An 18,034-nucleotide genomic window follows, 5' to 3' on the forward strand; every position below is an offset into this window, starting at 1 on the left:
TACAGGCAAAAAAAAGGACATTTTGTTTATCATCTATCTTTAAATTTCTCTTTCATTTCTGGGTAATCATCAAAACAAAGACAGATATTATAATATCTAGAGATATAAGAATTTGAGATATATATAAAAAAAGTCCGCTTCAAATCACTAGGTGGCGCTCGTCTTACATGGCTATTTGTTCAAAGGTGTCTGACTTCATTTTCTCCAAACGATCCATTACATTAATCGAAAGCATTTGTGTATTTTAAATGAAAATTATGTAGTAACCAGTTCCAAATTAAAATAATACAACTTGCATTAATTCATATTTTAACAGAAAAGCTTCATTTTAATTCAAGAAATAGCCTTGCCTCTAAAGAATTAAGTAAAACACCTATAACATCTACTAAACCTTTCAACTGCAGAAAAGACTCCTTATAGTAGAAAATAACAATTCGTCAGGTTTTTCGAATGTTCTTTTAGAAAAAGTCTTTCAAGAACTGATCACTGCCAATTTTTTCAATAGTTTCAACACAGTTTACTGACAGACAACGTTATTTTTAAACCACATTTTGGTTTATTGTATCTTTTATGCAGTAAAACGACCCTGTGTATGCTACACCTGGCCTATACACCTGGATTATAGCCTATTTTGAACAAATAAAGTAGCCTATTTACTGTATATTGATATAACATCTAAACGTACGTTATTTCAAATAAAACAGTGTAATAACAATTTATCAACCGGACGGTGAACTTAAAATAAAAATAAATACAGTGCCAAATCCAATCGTGATCCAAATATCTTCTACTTCAGGTTTGTTACATGACCGGACACAGGTAATCTCCAAAGCACTAGGTGGGGCTTGTGCTACACAGAAGCGCTGCTTCACATTTCTACTGCATTTGACACTCCCATTACTTCACACAACGAGAACTATAAAGTACTGTATTTACATTTTGCAGACATCTCCGAAAACTATTCGATCATACACAATTGTAGAATTTTATGAACCCCTGAAAACACACTTTATTGCTGAGCGAGGAAATGCGTTGGGGCGTTTAGAGGAAAGGTCTGTTGTGTTGATCAGACTTAGTTCATTTGTAAGGGTAACTTCACTGTGAATGTTGTTACTTCATCCTTAATAATAATATTTATGGGCTATTTATCAGAGTGTTTGAATGACATTTTGTTTAGACTGAAAGAAGCACAAAGTGCAACTTCAGACTGTTGGTAAGACCTATTTTATTCACTTTTCTGACCTGTCAATCTAAACACATGCTGTTTTAACTTTCTAGTCAGTGAGTATTTCGGTTATTATGCTTTCCATGTAGTTGTATCTAAAATGCAGTAGCTCTTTCTTATATATATAAGAACTTCACCTTGAAAACTGATCTTTCCAGGTGAGGTGTGGCTTTATAAGCATACGGTGCTCTATGTCATGGTCATAGTCCTTATCTCTTGTCAGATATCGTCAGAGTGAAATATGCCATTGTTCCGGCAACTTGAGCCCACCCCAGAGAAGAAATGTCAGCGGAAGAAAAAACCCCGGACTGAGGATGAGGAGAAACCTTCCACTCTGATTGGCCTTTGTCTTCAAAGCCTTGCCGAGAACATGAAGGAGCTGTGGGCGAAAGATTATTCCCAGAAATACATGGACCAGTATTTCTTCAGATACATCATGGGTCCCTTCAGCTTATTACGTGAGGATTGCAAAGACTTGTGCTTGTTTAATTATATCTACTGAAGTGTTTATCTCATCTGCATTGTTATCTTTCAGCTGGTGAATTGTTGGAGGAGCTCTTGTGTATCCTGTCCTCAAAGAATTTGTTGACACGAGCAGCCCTGCACCTCCTTCTCCTCCCGCAGCTGAGCAGTCTGTCCCTCACATCAGCCTGCAGCCTTGTCAATGCCAGCCTCTGCTCTCTTATCCAGATACGCTGCCAGGTTAAACACACATGCCCCCTCGACATAGTTTGTGCAAACATTAAAATGTTCAGGATCAGAAAGGAAACACCAAGTATGGCGATTAGATCTGACTTTCCTTTAATAAATAGTAGTACTTGCAAAATAATAGCAATCCAAAATCAAACATAAACTGCTCAAGGGTAGCTTAATTAATGTATCAGTGCTTTTGGGGTAAGAGATTCATCAGAATAAACAGCAAAATATTGTATAACACTCATTTTGTTTTCATTATCAATTTTTTTTCTCTCTCAATGTTAAATTATTAATGATTGTTGAGCTGACCTTGTGTTTAATATACAGTGCTCAGCATATATAAGTACACCCCTCACAAATTTGTCTTTTATATTCACATTTTTAATAGGAAGCTATACAATATTATATTTGTGCATATACATTAGATTAGTCAGTACTGAAGCCAAATCTGGAACTTATCTAACAAAATAACTGACGATAACGGTCCAAAAACTAGTACACCCAAATTTATATGTTCTAGAGAAATATTAAATACAAATTTAATAAAAGAGGAAAAATCAAGAGAAGCAAAAAAAATGTAAAATGTTGTTGAAATTTTATAGGTTGTAATTTATTTTTGCAATATTTTGCATGAATTTTATTGTATTATCTGTTTAATAAATCTGTTTTTGTTTAAATGCACCAAAATACATTACATTATTTTCACTAAGAAATGGATACAAATATTGATTTTCAAAATGGGGTGTACTCAGTTATGCTGAGCACTGTATTATTTTAGTATTGTTTAGATATTCTAATGTGTCATGAGACCGTAGTGTTCAAAAGAAATTCCAGACAACTGATCTCTGTTACCTTTATAAAGGCAAGTGTGTGTCGAAACGCATAGGTTTTGATTAAGTTTTATTTCTGTGTGATCAAAATACATTTGTTGTCACACAAATTGTTTTAAGTTGGTTGCATGCAAACAACATAACACTTACTGTGCAGAATAAGCCATTCTAGGTTGAATATGTGAAAGTATAATATATGTAAATAATGTAAATATTTAAAAATCACTGTTAGTTAGATTCTGACGGTCAGATATGAGTTGAAAATTACAAAACATTCTATTGGATAATACACTACCAGTCAAAAGTGTGGGGTCAGGTTTTTCAAGTTTTTTTTTAAAGAAAATTATTGTGTTCATCAAGGTGGCATTTATTAAATGTAAAAAAGTTGCATTTTTATTTATTTATTAAAATTTTAAACAACTTATTGTATGTAGTTTTAAATGAAATTATTACCCCAGTCATTATTGCTTTTATTACTTATACATTAATAATAATAATATTAATAATAGTAATAGTAATTATTATTATTAATATTAGAGTGATTAAATTAAATGATAAACTACTTTTGAACAGTTATTTAATAGTGCAATAACATTTCACAATTTTACCATTTGTACTGTATTTTTGAACAAATAAATGCAGCCTTGGTGAGCAGGAGAAGTTTATTTTAAAACATTTAAAAATCTTACTCACCCCAAACTTTTGACTGGTGGTGTATTTGGGGGAAATTTTAAATATTAGTAAAGCAAAAAATAATGATGCATAATATAGCATTATAAATATATGCAATCTCTATTGTTACAGAAGTTGCATTTATTTTCTCACTAGAGTAGTAATATTGTGAAATATAATGACAGTTTATAATAAATGTTTCCCATTTAAATATGTTTTAGTATGTAATAAATGCTGAGGTGGAAACAGTGAGTTTTTTACAGCCATCACTTCATTGTCACGCAATCTTTCAGAAATCATTTTAATGTGCTGATTTTTCTTATTGTGCACAGAATCTTCAGTCTCTGGATCTTAGCGGTTCACAGAACATTTCTGCATCTGTGCTGTGTGAGCTCCTGGGCAGCCAGCATCGTCTCCGTTCCCTCTCCCTGGCTGGAACCCTCTGTGATCAGAGAGTGATGTCCGTGCTTTCCCTCCGGTGCCCCAAACTGAAACACCTGGATGTCTCACGGTGTCTGCACCTCACCCCTGCAGGCCTGCTCCCTCTGGCCCACCAAGAAGCTCATGTCAAGAGCACAAACACCATCAGCAGTCTGCTTGCTCTGGATATCGGTTTAGCAGAGAACGAGAGAGATGCCGTATCTGCAGTCGCGTTCCTCCTGCTCAGCTTGCCTGGTCTTCAGAGGCTGGCAGTGGAGGGACTGGGACAGGCTTGTGTACTCATACTGAACAGGGAGTTTGAGGGGACTGAGGAGTTCACTAGCCGAGAAGGAGTGCAATGTCTTAAAGACTTGTGGGCAAAGAAGACACTGGATGGCAGGAGTTCAATGAGTGCAAACGGAGATGACAGTTTTACTTTGGAAGGAAAACTAGATGAATGTTTATCGTTAGACGAGAGTGATTATGGGGTAAATGAATGGTCAGGGACTTCAAGAGAGGGTGATGAAAAAGTTAGGGATTTTAATGTATGTGATAATGTGACAACATGTCTTAAAGATGTTCAAGGACTGTCTTTAGACACTTTGGAGGCTGTAGGGAAGGTCTGCCCGGACCTGCGTGTCTTGTCTTTGGATTGTCTCCAGAATAATGTTAATGCTGACAGCTTTGAACATGGAGCAGTTTTAGCCAGAGGACTTGGAAGATTTTCTGGACAGTTGAACAGCCTTTCTCTACAGTTTGCTGGTTTTCTGTCCGATCTAGTTCCAGCGCTTCAAGCGGTAGGTTCAAAATTGCTTTCCCTTTCCTTGGAAGGCATTAAAGCAGACGGACACACTTCTTTTCTGGAGCTCATCCGTGCCTGTCCCAGACTCACCTCTCTCAGCATTCATTTAGATCCACCCAACACTAATATGGATGTAGATGATGATGACGAGGGTGAGGATGCTGAAGACGAAGGACGTCTTTCTAATCTACCATGTATTCCTCACCTTCGCTGTTTGACACTACAGTAAGTCAAATGTTCAATGTGCTAAACCCTTTCCCGTTATACAGAATGTTCTGTTTATTCTTCTTTGTCCTGTGTCCATTTTCCTCAAGTTTTTCCCTGGACGAGCGACAGATGAAGCCGCCATTGTGTTGGAGGTCTTTGAAGGAAGTGCTATGGGCTCTACTTAGGGGAGCATCACTCCTACAGAAGCTCTCGCTAATCGCTGTTCCCTGTCGACTGGACCCTGTGTTCAAACTGGTCCTGAATCATCCGGCCAAACCCCTCGGCGCTCTGGACAATCCCCCTCTGCACTGCTTGAGATCTGCTAGCTTGAATCGCTCAGATATCACTATGGACACTGTAGCACATGTTGTAAACACTTGCAGGCACTTGTCCTGTCTGGATTTGAGCGGCTGCTGGGCAATGAGTTTGAGCAATATTACAAAGTTACAAAGCAAGACCAAAAGGAGGCGCCATACGCTGCAGATTACATGGACATGAGAAGCAGGAGAAAAAGGCCATGATGAGACTAAAAGAGTGTCAGTGTGAGATTTTGATTCTATTTTAGATTTTTCTATATTCTATCAAATATATTCATCTCTATGTTAAGCATTTCCGTTCGTGTTAAATGTGTATAACAAACATGATGGATTTAAGAAAAATGAGTACAATGCACTGCTTATATAAATTCTTATATGATCTTCTGTCCACATATCCACATTTAATGATTCGTTTATCACAGTCTGCACTGCCCATGTTTTAACCAAAGGTAAATGTTATGCTAATGTTGCAATATTAAATGTATCTTAGTATTTCTTTATTTAAAGCACACTTTGAAAAATTATCAAGCACTTTTGTTATATTTGAACACTTTGGTTTGTATTATTGGACAACTTTCGTCTCACAAACTTCCAAACTAACAATTAACTTTTTATGACATCTCTCTCTTGTACACATCATACTTATTAAAGACTTAATTGATTTACTGCAGTAGGCCTAATCATCTTTTTTGTTAGACAATTTGTTTATAAAGGCTAGATTGTTTAATAGGTTTATTTTTGACCATTTTCATACAGACCCTACTCTTTACAGCTCCATATACAATTTAAGTAATACTTTTTATTGTGTAACCAAATATCAACTCCAATAAGTCTTACAGACTTGTAATATAATAGTCATCATTATTGATCATGACACCCCCATAACGTTTACTTATCAAATTGAGATAAATAATTATTCTATAATATAATTTCTAAAACACTTCATATATTTATAAAATCATTTTATCCTGTCAAAGCCTTTTATACAGAAACTTTACAAGTAACATTGATATATGTCTTGCTTTTTCTGTGAAATTTCCACTGAAGGTAGCTCACTCATTTTGGGGATGTCCTTTTGTTCAATCTTTTGGGATTAATGTGAATGCTTTCATTATCCAAAATAGATTGAATAATTTTTTTTATTAACAGACACCTTGTCATATAGATAATGCAAGTTTTTGTATAAACCTCATGTTATTTATTGGAAAGTTTTATATATCCATAAATGCAAATCCATTTTAGCATATTCAAACAAGAACTGGAACTAGTATTGACATACCATTCAACATCTAACCTAAAGTGTAATGTTTAAACTCCTAGAATTTGTACTTATTGCTTTGTGTTTAATAGGCCTATTCATTAATATTTATTTCCTTTTCATGTGCCCTTTCGTTTTCCACTTATTGCTCTCATTATTTATATATATATATATAATGTAACTCTTTGTTGTTGTTGTTGTTGTTGTTGTTGTTGCTGCAATATATAAATAAATCATTGATCTCGCCATGCGATTTGTCGTCATGCAGCAAACTACGAGCCCCGAGGTGTCCGACCTGACAGCCTCGTTTTTTAGCTCCGCCCCCGAATGCGCTCGGTTAATCTCATAGATGGGAGTCGATTCTCCTTCCCCACTTTCCACACACACTTCTCGGGTGGAGCTAAGCCACAATAAACACAGCCTTATTGGCCAGTTTACTGACGCAAACGTATTTCAACATTTCAACAGCAAATCACTTTACGAGCGTCTCATTGCGTAATGCATATTCATAAGCCAGGCGGTGTTCGACGTACTCGTTCGTAAATCCTCTGGCGGGAAGAAGGCGAGACCGTGCGTAGTAGCCAAAGTGTGACTTGTTTACTGTATTTACAAAAGTTATGGCTCGAATACTCAACTGTATTGTTGCGGTTTGCCCAGACATGGGAATAGGAAAAAATGGGAACCTGCCATGGCATCCAGTAAGACTAAGGTGAGCGAGGGGTGTTTGTTATCCGCTTTTATTTATTGCTAACTGTTCTGCTAATGTTCTGGATTCAGTAATAAAAGGCTTCTGTTGTTTTTTAGGGCTTAGTGTTGTTTATTCCGCTTGTGCAACAGCTCTTAAACTGTAACACGTTTACATTGATGTTTATTAACAGGACACATAATCAAGCATAAAGTTAAATATATTCACAATAAATAAAGCATAATAAGACTGAAGGAGGGTAATGTTAAGAACATTGGATGAACTGGAACATTTTACGACTCTCACAGAGCTTTTAAATTTGAGCTTGACCTTTGTCCTGGACTCTTATGTAAATGACCACATTCAGCACATTTACCTCATGATAGTAAAATCTTACACATCTAACGTCAAGTTACAGACAAGCACTTGCCATATTATTGCTAACCTTGAAATTGTTTCATCATTCAAAGTTGACTTTTATACACTATAAATGTTAAACGATCATGGTTTCCAGCATTCTTCAAAATATCTTCTTGTGTTTAACATTAAAAAGAATCTCAGGAAGGTGTGTAACAGTGTGAAGGGCAACTAACAGTTAAGTAATTACAGAATATTTATGTTTATGGTGAACTATCACCTTCACACAAAGTACATTTAAAAAAATTAAGTTACTTTAATATATTTAATTATATTAGTTATACTTTTAATAATAAATATAAAATATATTTTCTATATATTTTTTTTGCCTTGATGTGTATACCTTATTTTTTACAGTAATGAACTCAAGCACTTTCAGAAGATGACCATGACCCCTTCAGATGAGGGTAAAAATATTGTCATATTGGTTAACGTTATGCCTTTTACATGCTAAGATTTTAGTCATATTTAATTAGATTGTTCAGATCATTAACCAGTACTCAGTATTGTCGTTTTTTGCATTCTCTCTTTTTCAATTGACAGGTAAGAAGAATGTGGTCATCATGGGCAGAAAGACGTGGTTCTCTATTCCTGCAGCACACAGGCCTCTAAAGAGCAGGATCAACATAGTTCTCAGCAGAGAACTCAAGTAAACTTTTAAAACTCTTACACTTCACCTAAAGCACTATGCTGTATGTAAACAAGTTTTATTTTCTGTCACTATTCATTAATATTTATTTCCTTTTCATGTGCCCTTCTGTTTCCCCCTTATTGCGCTCATTATACTTTTTTATAGGCTACTTAAATTTAATCATAATTCCCTTGTTGTTGATAATGAACTATAGTTTGTAGAGACTATTCCATTTTATCCCTTTAACTGACCCACCAAAGAAAAAAATTGGATTGCATTTTTTAATTCCTAATGTGGCTAATTTATACTCAATGCATTTTTTTTCAACAAATCCCATAATCTCTTAAATATTGGGACCTCTACCAAATGGTTGATATGTTGGTTTATGGTAAAAGTATTGGAATTAATACATGTACTATGAAAAATATGAAGTGTAAGACCAATTTATTTAAGGAAACAATAAATCAAAACATTTTGAATACTAAATCATCTTTATTTTTTGAAGTGTGCCATAAATTATTTCAGATTCTCATTTACACATCTTGTTGTTTGTTTGTTTGTTTGTTTTTACAATAAAACCAAAGTCAAGTGTAGTAATGCAACAGGGTTATGTTGATTGATTTTTGTTTATTTATTTATTTTTATTTTTTGTAAACCAACAAGGCTGTGTGTGTAAATCTTTATTTAAAACAGTCATTCTTTAAATGTAACTGTCATTATTTAAAACAGTCAAAACATGGTCAACTGTTTGGTAGAGCAGGCAGCTAAAAGGTTATTTGTAACTCATCGCTGTTGTTGTTGTTGCAATAAAAAAATAAATAAATCATTGATCTCAGCAGAGAACTCAAGTAATCAAATAAGACACTAAAGCACTATGCTGTATGTAAACAAGTTTTATTTTCTGTCACTCCACAGGACAGCCCCAGAGGGAGCTCACTACCTTGCTTCAGACTTCAGTTCAGCTCTCCATCTGTTAGACAGTGCCGAGCTCGAAAAACAAGTGGACCAGGTTTGGATAATTGGTGGCAGCTCTCTGTATAAGGTTGGTAAAATTACACAAGTTATCTCTGAGAAACAGAAAAGTGTTAAATGAACTTAAATGTGCTTTTAGATTCTTAAAACAGTCCTCTGACCCTTCCGTGCACAGTGGCTTTGTCATTTTAGCCATTTTACTAATAATCGTTATAAATGTGTGTGGGTGCAAAACGTGGTGTTTGGATCAAATCTCGTTTATGAAAGTTCTAGATAGCATAGTAATTCAAATGAGGTGACCATTTTAATGATTCAACATTTGTGAATATAAAGTGTCAAAATATGGGTTAAGGAATGTTAAAGGGCACCTATGATGAAAATCATCTTTTGTAAGCAGTTTGGACAGAACTGTGTGTAGATGTAGTGTGTCCACAGTCATATTGGAGTGATATAAAGACAATAAGTCTGTTTTTTTTCTGACGTTAAAATAGGATCCAAATTCCTCCCATTTTGAGGCCCACCATAACGTGACGTAGGAGTGCGGTTTCCCCGCCCACCAAATTGATTGACAGCCCTGTATTAAAATGTCTCTTGTATAATCATATCAACAAGACGGGATGTGCGCAAAACAACTGGCATTAAAACAGGGTGTCTGCGGGGTCTTAAAGTATTAAAAGTTGATAAATCAATTATGAGAAAATTAAGGCCCTTAAAAGGTATTAAAGTCTTAATCACGTTTTTAAGTGTTGTCCAAAGTGTTTGACTCTAAAAAAGCATGAATATGTTTATTTTCCTCCTAATAAATCATATATTATTATGTGTTTTTAAATGTACGTGCTTATATTAGCGAGCCTTTGTTATAGTGCAGATAAGGACGGTCAAATGAGAAGTTTGGGGGGCGTGGTTGATTTGATGTACAAGCGTTTGGATGGAAGCTAAAATTCTGCGGCTCCGCCTTTGGCTCCATCATGCAGTCCTTCTGTGCATGCCCAGGCTCCAATTTCAGCAGTTTTTTTTGTGACAGTTTGTGCCCGTCATGAGGTGTTTTGCATTCAAATTGGAAAAGGTGCTGTTGTGTCGTCCATATTTTTTACAGTCATTGGTGATGTCATGTAATTTGCAACAAACGCGGGAAGATGATGTGACACTCTCCACATGTAGTGAAACCATAGCACGAAACACACAGTAAAATGGGAAAATGCAAGTTTGCGTACTCCAGGTTGGAGAAAGACGAGTTTAAACATGGGCTGAAGCCTGTTGGTGGAAAACAACTGCGTAATTTATTATTTCAAGCTTTGTTTCTTCTGAGCTTATCTGAGTTCTGCTGCATGGTTGGGCTCAATTCATTCATTTAGCTACAACTGTTTATTAATTTAAAGGTTTGATACTGATTAGAACTTGAAGTGGCCATGAGGTCTTAAAATATTCTGAGAAGGTCTTTAAAAAGTCTTAAGATATTGAAATTTCCTTAAGGATTCCTGAATATACACTGTAAAAGATCTATTGAGCTCTCTGTGATCATCAATCATTATTAAATGTGATCAAGGAGAAGTTTTACAAGTTTAAAACAGTTTTAATACAGTGGATGTTGTAACAAATTACAGTGATTTTGCAGTATTTACTTTATTACCACAGCCGCATGTCAGTACAATTATAAAAGAAGACGCTTCAATCCCGGTTTGTGGACGTTAAATCAGGTTTATTTTGTACATTAACATAACAGATATCCATACAACAGTGGATTTTATCACATTTGTCATGCAAAAACAGTGCAAAGTTAAACACGTGCGCTGTGTTTGTGTGTGCATGCGTGAACTTTGTAACGCCATCGTGTGTGACTTATCGTAAAGTTTGAATTAACTCCACAACAAATGCATCAAATACTCATCGGTAAACTTCATACTGTAGTATTTCTCACAAAAGTAGTGCTTTGGAGCTGCACTGTGACAGGGTGTCTGCGGGGTCTTAAAAAGTCTTAATGTCTTAAATTTAAATTTTAATGTCTTAAATTCATTTTAAACAGGTCTTAATTTCCCTACATCTAAGTAAAGCTACCCAATCTGACTGACACCCAATCTCCAATAATCCATCTAATCGTTTATAAACTATTCTACTATAAACAATTTTCGAACTAAAGATCTTTTATTATCATTATTATTACATTTTCATTTCCCAAAAGCAAGTCTGATTGAAAGGGACCCATTTTGATGTACATGTGTATGGGGGAAAACAATTAGTTTCATGCAACTAATTTCTTCTTATAAAATATAGCGTTTTTTTTTTTATTTTTTTGTAGAGTGTTATGGTTTTTTTTTTAACAGTTTGCTGATAAAATGGACTGTTTCACCAATTATATGCATGCAACAATTACATAAGTGTATGTATAATATTCATTAAACATACACTTATACATTAGTTACATCTCTGTGTGTTTCAGATTTCTGTATAATCAGTTGTTATGGAAACAGTCTCAAGGCAAACTGTACAAAAGACTTCTTACCTCATACTCCTTCCTCCTCATTCTGTTGATATCATGTACAATCTAGTCATGGGCTGTTTGTGAATGTTGCGCTGTGTGTTCTTTAGGAGGTGATGGAGCGCTCTGGTCCCAGGCGTCTGTTTGTAACCCGGATCCTCAAGCAGTTTGACTGTGACACATTTATACAAGATTTTAACATGGACAAGTACAAGCTACTGCCTGAGTAAGTGGCTAATATTAATCAAAGGTTCGTGGAAAAGAAATAGACATGTCACGCTCAACACTAAAATATTTAAGCATCAACTGTTTTTAACTACAACTATAATGATAGTGTGTGTTTATGATTATTTCTGAGGAATCACTGAAGGTACTGGAGTTATGGTTTCTGGACATTTAACTTTAATATCACATGATTAAAGTGCATTTAAATTAAATAGAAAAGGTATTTACATTGTAAAAATGTTTTAAGATATTCATATCTTTATTGTGTGTTTTGAATGCAATCTATTCCTTTTGAATGGTAAATTAAGTTCAAATTCTACACTAAAATCTGGCAAAATAAGTACTTTAATATAATTTAAGATGCCTAATTCTATCCTTTACCATAAAATCTTTGAAACATATCTCCCTCCCCTGTCGTCCTGAGCCACACTTTCTGAAATTTCAAATGTACACCTTAAAGATGACAGTAGACAACCCACCAGATCATGTAATTTGCCAGTTAGAAAACTTTTTATAGTACTTTTATAATACTACAAATATGAACAAAAAACTGTACTATATCTAGCACGTTTTTACTTGTGTAGTTAGCAAACAAAACTTGCCATAATATGCAATATTTCATGCATGCAAGGATCGCTGGACTTGCATGCTTTTTCCTAAAGTCACTACTGAATGCTTAGTGGTTGGCTGGCTGCATGCAGGAATTACACTTATTACTAAGCCATACTTGCATGCCATTTCAGACCGAATATTCAGAGTAGAAATGTAAACCGTATAGGCACGGCGTCACAGGTTGTCATTGTTCAAAAATGAACCAATGTGAATATAAAACCAACTTCACCTCAGTGAAGCAGGCTAGGCTAAATTAAAAACTAAATAAAAATCTACATTATAGATGCTGTTAAAGGTCCCTTATAAAACTGAAAACAGTCACATCAATCTTTCGCCGAAATTAAGTGGCTGAACAGCACTTCTGTGCATATAATCCATTCGAAACAACATAATCTACATCAGCTTTGTGTGACAAATAGTTTTAAAACAGAACATGATTTGTCTAAAATAAATTCTTCAGCTGTGGTGTCATCCTTCCTCCAGCGTGCAAAAGTAACTCCAATACTGATTCAGGATTTTCAAAAGTTTTGATTCAGCATTTGTTTTTACCGGTCACTTTCTCTTGTGTGCGTGTGAACTCGAGAGCACTCTCAAACAGCAGATCCGTGTGAATGGGTGCGCAGATGTTCAAATCTTGCTCTCAGACAATTAGGGCTATTTATCAGAATGATGGGAATTATCGGCCTGACAAATTTTTATTGGATGAACATTTTTTTAGTCTTATGCCTTACCTAAAATATAAAAATACATATAAATACATTTAGTTCAATAACTGCACCTTTAAATATCTACAATTGTTATATTGCAAAACATAGTGTTTTGTATCATGATTTGTAGGAATGATTATTAATATTCTAGTAGTGTTATACTTCAAAAGGCTATTTGCCAAGACTAAAATTCTGCACTGTTTTGAAACGCTTTTATTTCTAATGTTTTTTTTTATATACATATATTTGATCGTTTTTGTATGATTGTATTGTTGAATAAAGCAGCATTAATGGATTTATTGGCAATGGAACAGACGTATTGTGTACCCAGAGAGAGCGCTAAAGAGAGTTGCATCAGTGAGGAGAAAAAGCTCTCTTGTTATGTAAAAATGGCATCTAACATCAAAGGTTGACCGCACCAAATGTCACATCTTTCAGGTGCATTTAAACAGAAGTTAAATGCACGTGGGATGTTGATCACTGCCAATTCATCTGACCACAAGAAATCGGAGAAAATTTATTGTGTTTTCATTTGATTATTGTCAGCAGTTTATTAGCACAGCCAGTAAGTATAGCAGATTAAAATGTAGCATTTATGTTGGCGGCAATAGCCTAGTGGTTAAGTGTGTCAACACATCACATCTAGGCATAGCCCGATAACCAGGTTCAAGGTTTACCGCAGCTTGGAAAAGTCAAGGTTTTAAAATCGCTAAAATGTTGTTATAACGTTCCTATGATATATGTAACATTTTTATGACTATTTTATTTAGTTTTAAGGGCAACAGTATCTCCACATTAAAAGCAACTGGAATCAGCAAACATCTGAAACAAAAATCGCTTGAATACCAACATCCCAGCATGCTTATAGACCTGAACAGTGCAGTGGCTTTTAATTTATATCCAAAAAAAGAAAGCTGTCCAAAGATGCTTTTTCAAGTTGTAAAGAAATCTGTTGTTGAAACTAATGAAGACAGCAGAAGTCAATTATTCATTTTAATTATTTAGCCTGACATGTTTACTGTTCCAACATATTTAAATGTTTCTTAAAATAACATATATTGTGTTCAATGCAGGGGCAAAAGTTTACTCAGGCATTTAAAAAGAACATATTTTAGAGCAGTATCACAAGACCGTGATACTTTTATCCAAGGTTATCATACCGTTAGAATCTTATTACATCGTCCTTTGCCATTCCTTTGCCTCACTCTCTGCTCCCCAAACATTCCTGTCTCCACTCCACTGTACTGTCTATTAAAGGTGAAAAATTCCTAAAAATAATTCCAAATGTATATAGTAGAATCTGTGAAAGGCTATGTGTGCCTGGGCTTAATAAATTTGTTTTACAGGTTATCTTGTGTTCTGATATCAAGATGCATTTTTATGAATTTGATCACAAGTGGACAACAGGTGTAAACGGGCTCTAAATTGTAAAACTTGCCTGCTTTTGACTACTTCCAGAGGTTTTCAACTCAATCAGTCTGATCGCTTTCACAGTTTAAATGCTCATGTAGTCCATGTGCTCTCTCAGGGTATCTGCAGGATCTTGCAAAAGCTACATTTTAGGCCTAAAGTCTTTTATTTAAAACTAGCATTTAATTACTTTCCTTACTCTAACATTTGTTTAAAAGTTGTTGTTTTTGTTGTTGTTGTTGTATTATAAAATTATAATTATTTTTTGATTTGGCAAATTTTCAGTCATAATGGTCTTAAATTTAACTTTGTGAAACCTGCAAAAACCCTGTCTCTGCCTGCTGACCTAAGAAGTTCTTATCATGGGAAATTTCAGAGAAAGCAAAGCAAAATATGATCAGCCTTTACTGTGTTTTTCCAAAACACACAGAAACAATCAAATCCATACACTGTAAAACCCAACAGTCTACTTTATCAAATGAAATGAGTGTAGTTAACTCAAAATTGACAAAGTTAGTCCTACTCATTTGAAAAGAGTTTTGAACTCCATGTTGAAGGTAATGAGTTAATTCAAAACCTCATTACTTCAATTTAAATAAAGCAAGTTCACAGTACTCGTATAGATTAGTTTTTTTTATTTATTTATTTTTTTTTATCTCAAATGGTTTGTAGCAATCGGTTTCCTCAAACGGTTTGAGTTACCATAACTTATCGGGTTTTACAGTACTCGGTTTGTTTGAGTTCTCTTTATTTGGTTTTACTGTGCTCAAATTACTTCATTTACTCAAATGGATTAATTTCACAGTACTCATTAGGATTAGTTTTTAAACTTAAATGGTTTGTTGCAATCGGTTTCCTCAAATGGTTTGAGTTACCTTAACTTATTGGATTTTACAGTGTAGTTCCCACCAACAGCTTTTCATTTGTTTCCATGTACTCCCTAGTAAGCCACAGACGATTGGTTTGGTAGCTCATTATTAGTGTTCTTGCAAATCGCTGAGCATTTTTGTAAAAAAAAAAAACCAATGTTGTCAACGTTTGAAGTGGATTAAAAAAGGTTTTCAAAATTGTTTAAAGACAAGAATGGGAGTTGTTCAATAGTTTTACAACAACTTTGATGAATGTTTATTATGAGTAACGTCAATTAATTTAAAATGCTGCACAACAATATGAGAGTTCAGCGATTTATTGTGCAATGAAAGCTATTAGTCTCATATCTAGCAAACACTTATTCACGCTTAAGAATGTGCTCGAAATTGTAAAACTTTGATATTTACAAACTAGCTATTAATGTGTAAATATATTTATTTTTTGGTTTTAGTTTAACTAGCTTCTTGCAACAGGCCACAGATCACTGAAAGTGCATGTTAATACCATTTATTTGTCTGTTTCTTGTTTGTATAGCAGTCCCGACCAGTACAGGTAAAATTTTCATGTTCTTTCTGGTTCTCTTTCTTGTTTCCTCCTTTTCAGATTTCCTGGTGTGCCCGTTGGCTTGCAGGAGGACAATGGTGTTCAGTATGTGTTTGAAGTGTATGAAAGCAACGAACACTAAGAAGATCTTTTAAAGTATGATGCTACGGTCAGAGATGTGGTCTAGCGGTTAGTGTTAATCCTTCAACCTATCTCCCATGCAAAAAACCATTATCACACTTGTATAATCTCCTGGCCCTAGCCTCCGTTCTTTTATCTATCACTTCTCAATTTATTTTATTATTAAACAGGCTAAAATATGTTGTGGTTCCAGGACAATTAAAAGATGCTATTCTCGGATTACTCTTATGTGTGGACTACTTACTATATAAAGTTTGAAGTTAACAGAAAATCCTGGGAAGAAAGAAGGGAAGTAAATAAAGGTCAAAGACCAGACTAAACTGACGACTAGTAAACATTTCCCATTGGTTTATAATTACTGTGCAAATTTTTTTTTGCATTGTCCCAATAAGTACCCTGTTGTCTGTATGATGTTTAGTTCCTGGGTTATTATTTAAAATATTCCGAAAACAGCATACCTCATTTTCCACAGTAATAAACAGGTTTTTTTAACATCTGCCATCCACTTCATTATTCTTCCTCTCACCACCTCCAAAAGACAACCTTCTCATCTCCATATCCAATAGCAACTGAAGTGTCTGCTGTTAAGCCTGTCTAAAGATCTGACTGCTCTCATGAATATGCATGTTGTGTCTAGTCTTCAGACTGGCTGATTGACAAAGGTTGTCCTATAGTTTGGAAAAGGGTCACAGTCCTAGCACTTTCAGTCTCGCCCACGCAAACTTTAAAAAGGCGCAATCAGCCACAACCTTTTAAAGCTGATTGGTTTTGGGTATGTCAGCCTAATGTACTACGAATGTTTACCGCCAGGCTGAAGTAAACCTGACTGGAATTCAAATTACCCCAACACATGCACCTTGTTCGCACCTCAAGTAGCACTTAAATTTATTTCAGAGTACGAAGAGTGCCTAGACACTTGGGAAGCCTTTACACTTCATTAGTTTATGCATTTTATATCAAGGTAAATGCATTACTTTGTTTTGGTGTGTCTAATGCAGGGATGTGCATTATTACAATAGATAGATAGATGAATAGATAGATAGTACTGAAATAAAAACTATAGTTTCATATTCTTTTCTATCATTTACTTTGTGCTGTCGCAAAATACATTGTTTATGGTAATACTTTTTCATCATTTGGATGAGTGCAATATTATGCTACAGTCAGAAATGAGAATGAAAGAATGTTGCATGTTAAGTACAATGTTTTACATTTTGTAAAATATTATTAATTCACATTGGACCTGTAATCATTAGTTTTTAAAAGTATTGCAATGCACACAACATTATGAGTGCAATATCAGAGTTCAAAATAGAAAAAAAATTGTGTCTCACTGGCGTATCTGTGAACAAGACAGCAAATCTTTGTGATGTTAGTGTCACCATACAACCAAGAAGGACGAACCACGTCCAACAGGAGTAACTGGATGCAAGCTGTCGGAAAGGGATGTCTGGATGCTAACATGGATTGAATGAAAAAACAAAACCACAGCTGCACAACTCGCTGCAGAATTAAATGTGCACCTGAACTCTCCTGTTTCCAACTAAACTGTTGGTCATGAGCTTTACAGGGTCAATATACATGGCTGGGCTGCTATAGCCAAATGTTTGGTAACCTGTGCCAATTCCAAACTTCAGTTTCAGTGGTGCCAGCAGCGAAAATGTTGGGCTGTGGACAATGTGAAACATGTATTGTTCTCTCATGAGTTCACCTTCACTGTCTTTCCCACATCTGGGAGAGTTACGGTGTGGAGAAGCCCCAAAAAAGCGCACCACATAGACTGTTGCATGCCTAGAGTGAAGCATGGGGGTATGCTTGATGAATCATAAAGACTTGCTGTCTTGGTTACAGAACAATTTGTTCTTTTGTGAACTTTAATATGTCACCTATAATGTGTGCATTGCAATATTTTAAGCAA

The 18,034-nt window shown here is 35.0% G+C and overlaps 2 protein-coding genes across 3 annotated transcripts; both read left to right on the top strand.

Annotated features, from left to right (window-relative positions):
* The first annotated feature begins 871 nt into the window (after nt 1–871).
* si:ch211-214j8.12 (uncharacterized protein LOC100000539 homolog) lies at nt 872–6,090 on the top strand. 2 transcript variants are annotated; one of them, XM_056457791.1, is made up of 6 exons: nt 872–1,083; nt 1,178–1,213; nt 1,449–1,683; nt 1,761–1,927; nt 3,756–4,870; nt 4,960–6,090. In XM_056457791.1, exons 3-6 carry the CDS (start codon nt 1,467–1,469, stop codon nt 5,348–5,350), a joined length of 1,890 nt encoding a protein of 629 aa, XP_056313766.1. In that variant the 5' UTR covers nt 872–1,083; nt 1,178–1,213; nt 1,449–1,466; the 3' UTR covers nt 5,351–6,090. The 2 variants fall into 2 exon arrangements, with proteins under 2 accessions (XP_056313766.1, XP_056313768.1); XM_056457793.1 differs by having other exon boundaries at nt 872–1,052.
* Nucleotides 6,091–6,949: 859 nt separating this feature from the next.
* dhfr (dihydrofolate reductase) lies at nt 6,950–16,608 on the top strand. The gene is made up of 6 exons (XM_056456911.1): nt 6,950–7,136; nt 7,887–7,936; nt 8,073–8,178; nt 9,076–9,202; nt 11,719–11,834; nt 16,036–16,608. The coding sequence occupies exons 1-6, from the start codon at nt 7,045–7,047 to the stop codon at nt 16,115–16,117; spliced, it is 573 nt and encodes a 190-aa protein (XP_056312886.1). The 5' UTR covers nt 6,950–7,044; the 3' UTR covers nt 16,118–16,608.
* Nucleotides 16,609–18,034: the final 1,426 nt, after the last annotated feature.

Source organism: Danio aesculapii, chromosome 5, assembly GCF_903798145.1.
Source record: "Danio aesculapii chromosome 5, fDanAes4.1, whole genome shotgun sequence".
NCBI classification, from domain to species: Eukaryota; Metazoa; Chordata; class Actinopteri; order Cypriniformes; family Danionidae; genus Danio; species Danio aesculapii.

Coding starts and splice junctions, on each gene's coding strand:
- dhfr (XM_056456911.1), top strand. CDS start 7,045: ATGGCTCGAATACTCAACTGTATTGTTGCGGTTTGCCCAGACATGGGA. Junction 7,137..7,886: donor TGGCATCCAGTAAGACTAAG/GTGAGCGAGGGG, acceptor TATTTTTTACAG/TAATGAACTCAAGCACTTTC. Junction 11,835..16,035: donor AAGTACAAGCTACTGCCTGA/GTAAGTGGCTAA, acceptor CCTCCTTTTCAG/ATTTCCTGGTGTGCCCGTTG.
- si:ch211-214j8.12 (XM_056457791.1), top strand. CDS start 1,467: ATGCCATTGTTCCGGCAACTTGAGCCCACCCCAGAGAAGAAATGTCAG. Junction 1,928..3,755: donor TTATCCAGATACGCTGCCAG/GTTAAACACACA, acceptor TATTGTGCACAG/AATCTTCAGTCTCTGGATCT. Junction 4,871..4,959: donor CTTCGCTGTTTGACACTACA/GTAAGTCAAATG, acceptor ATTTTCCTCAAG/TTTTTCCCTGGACGAGCGAC.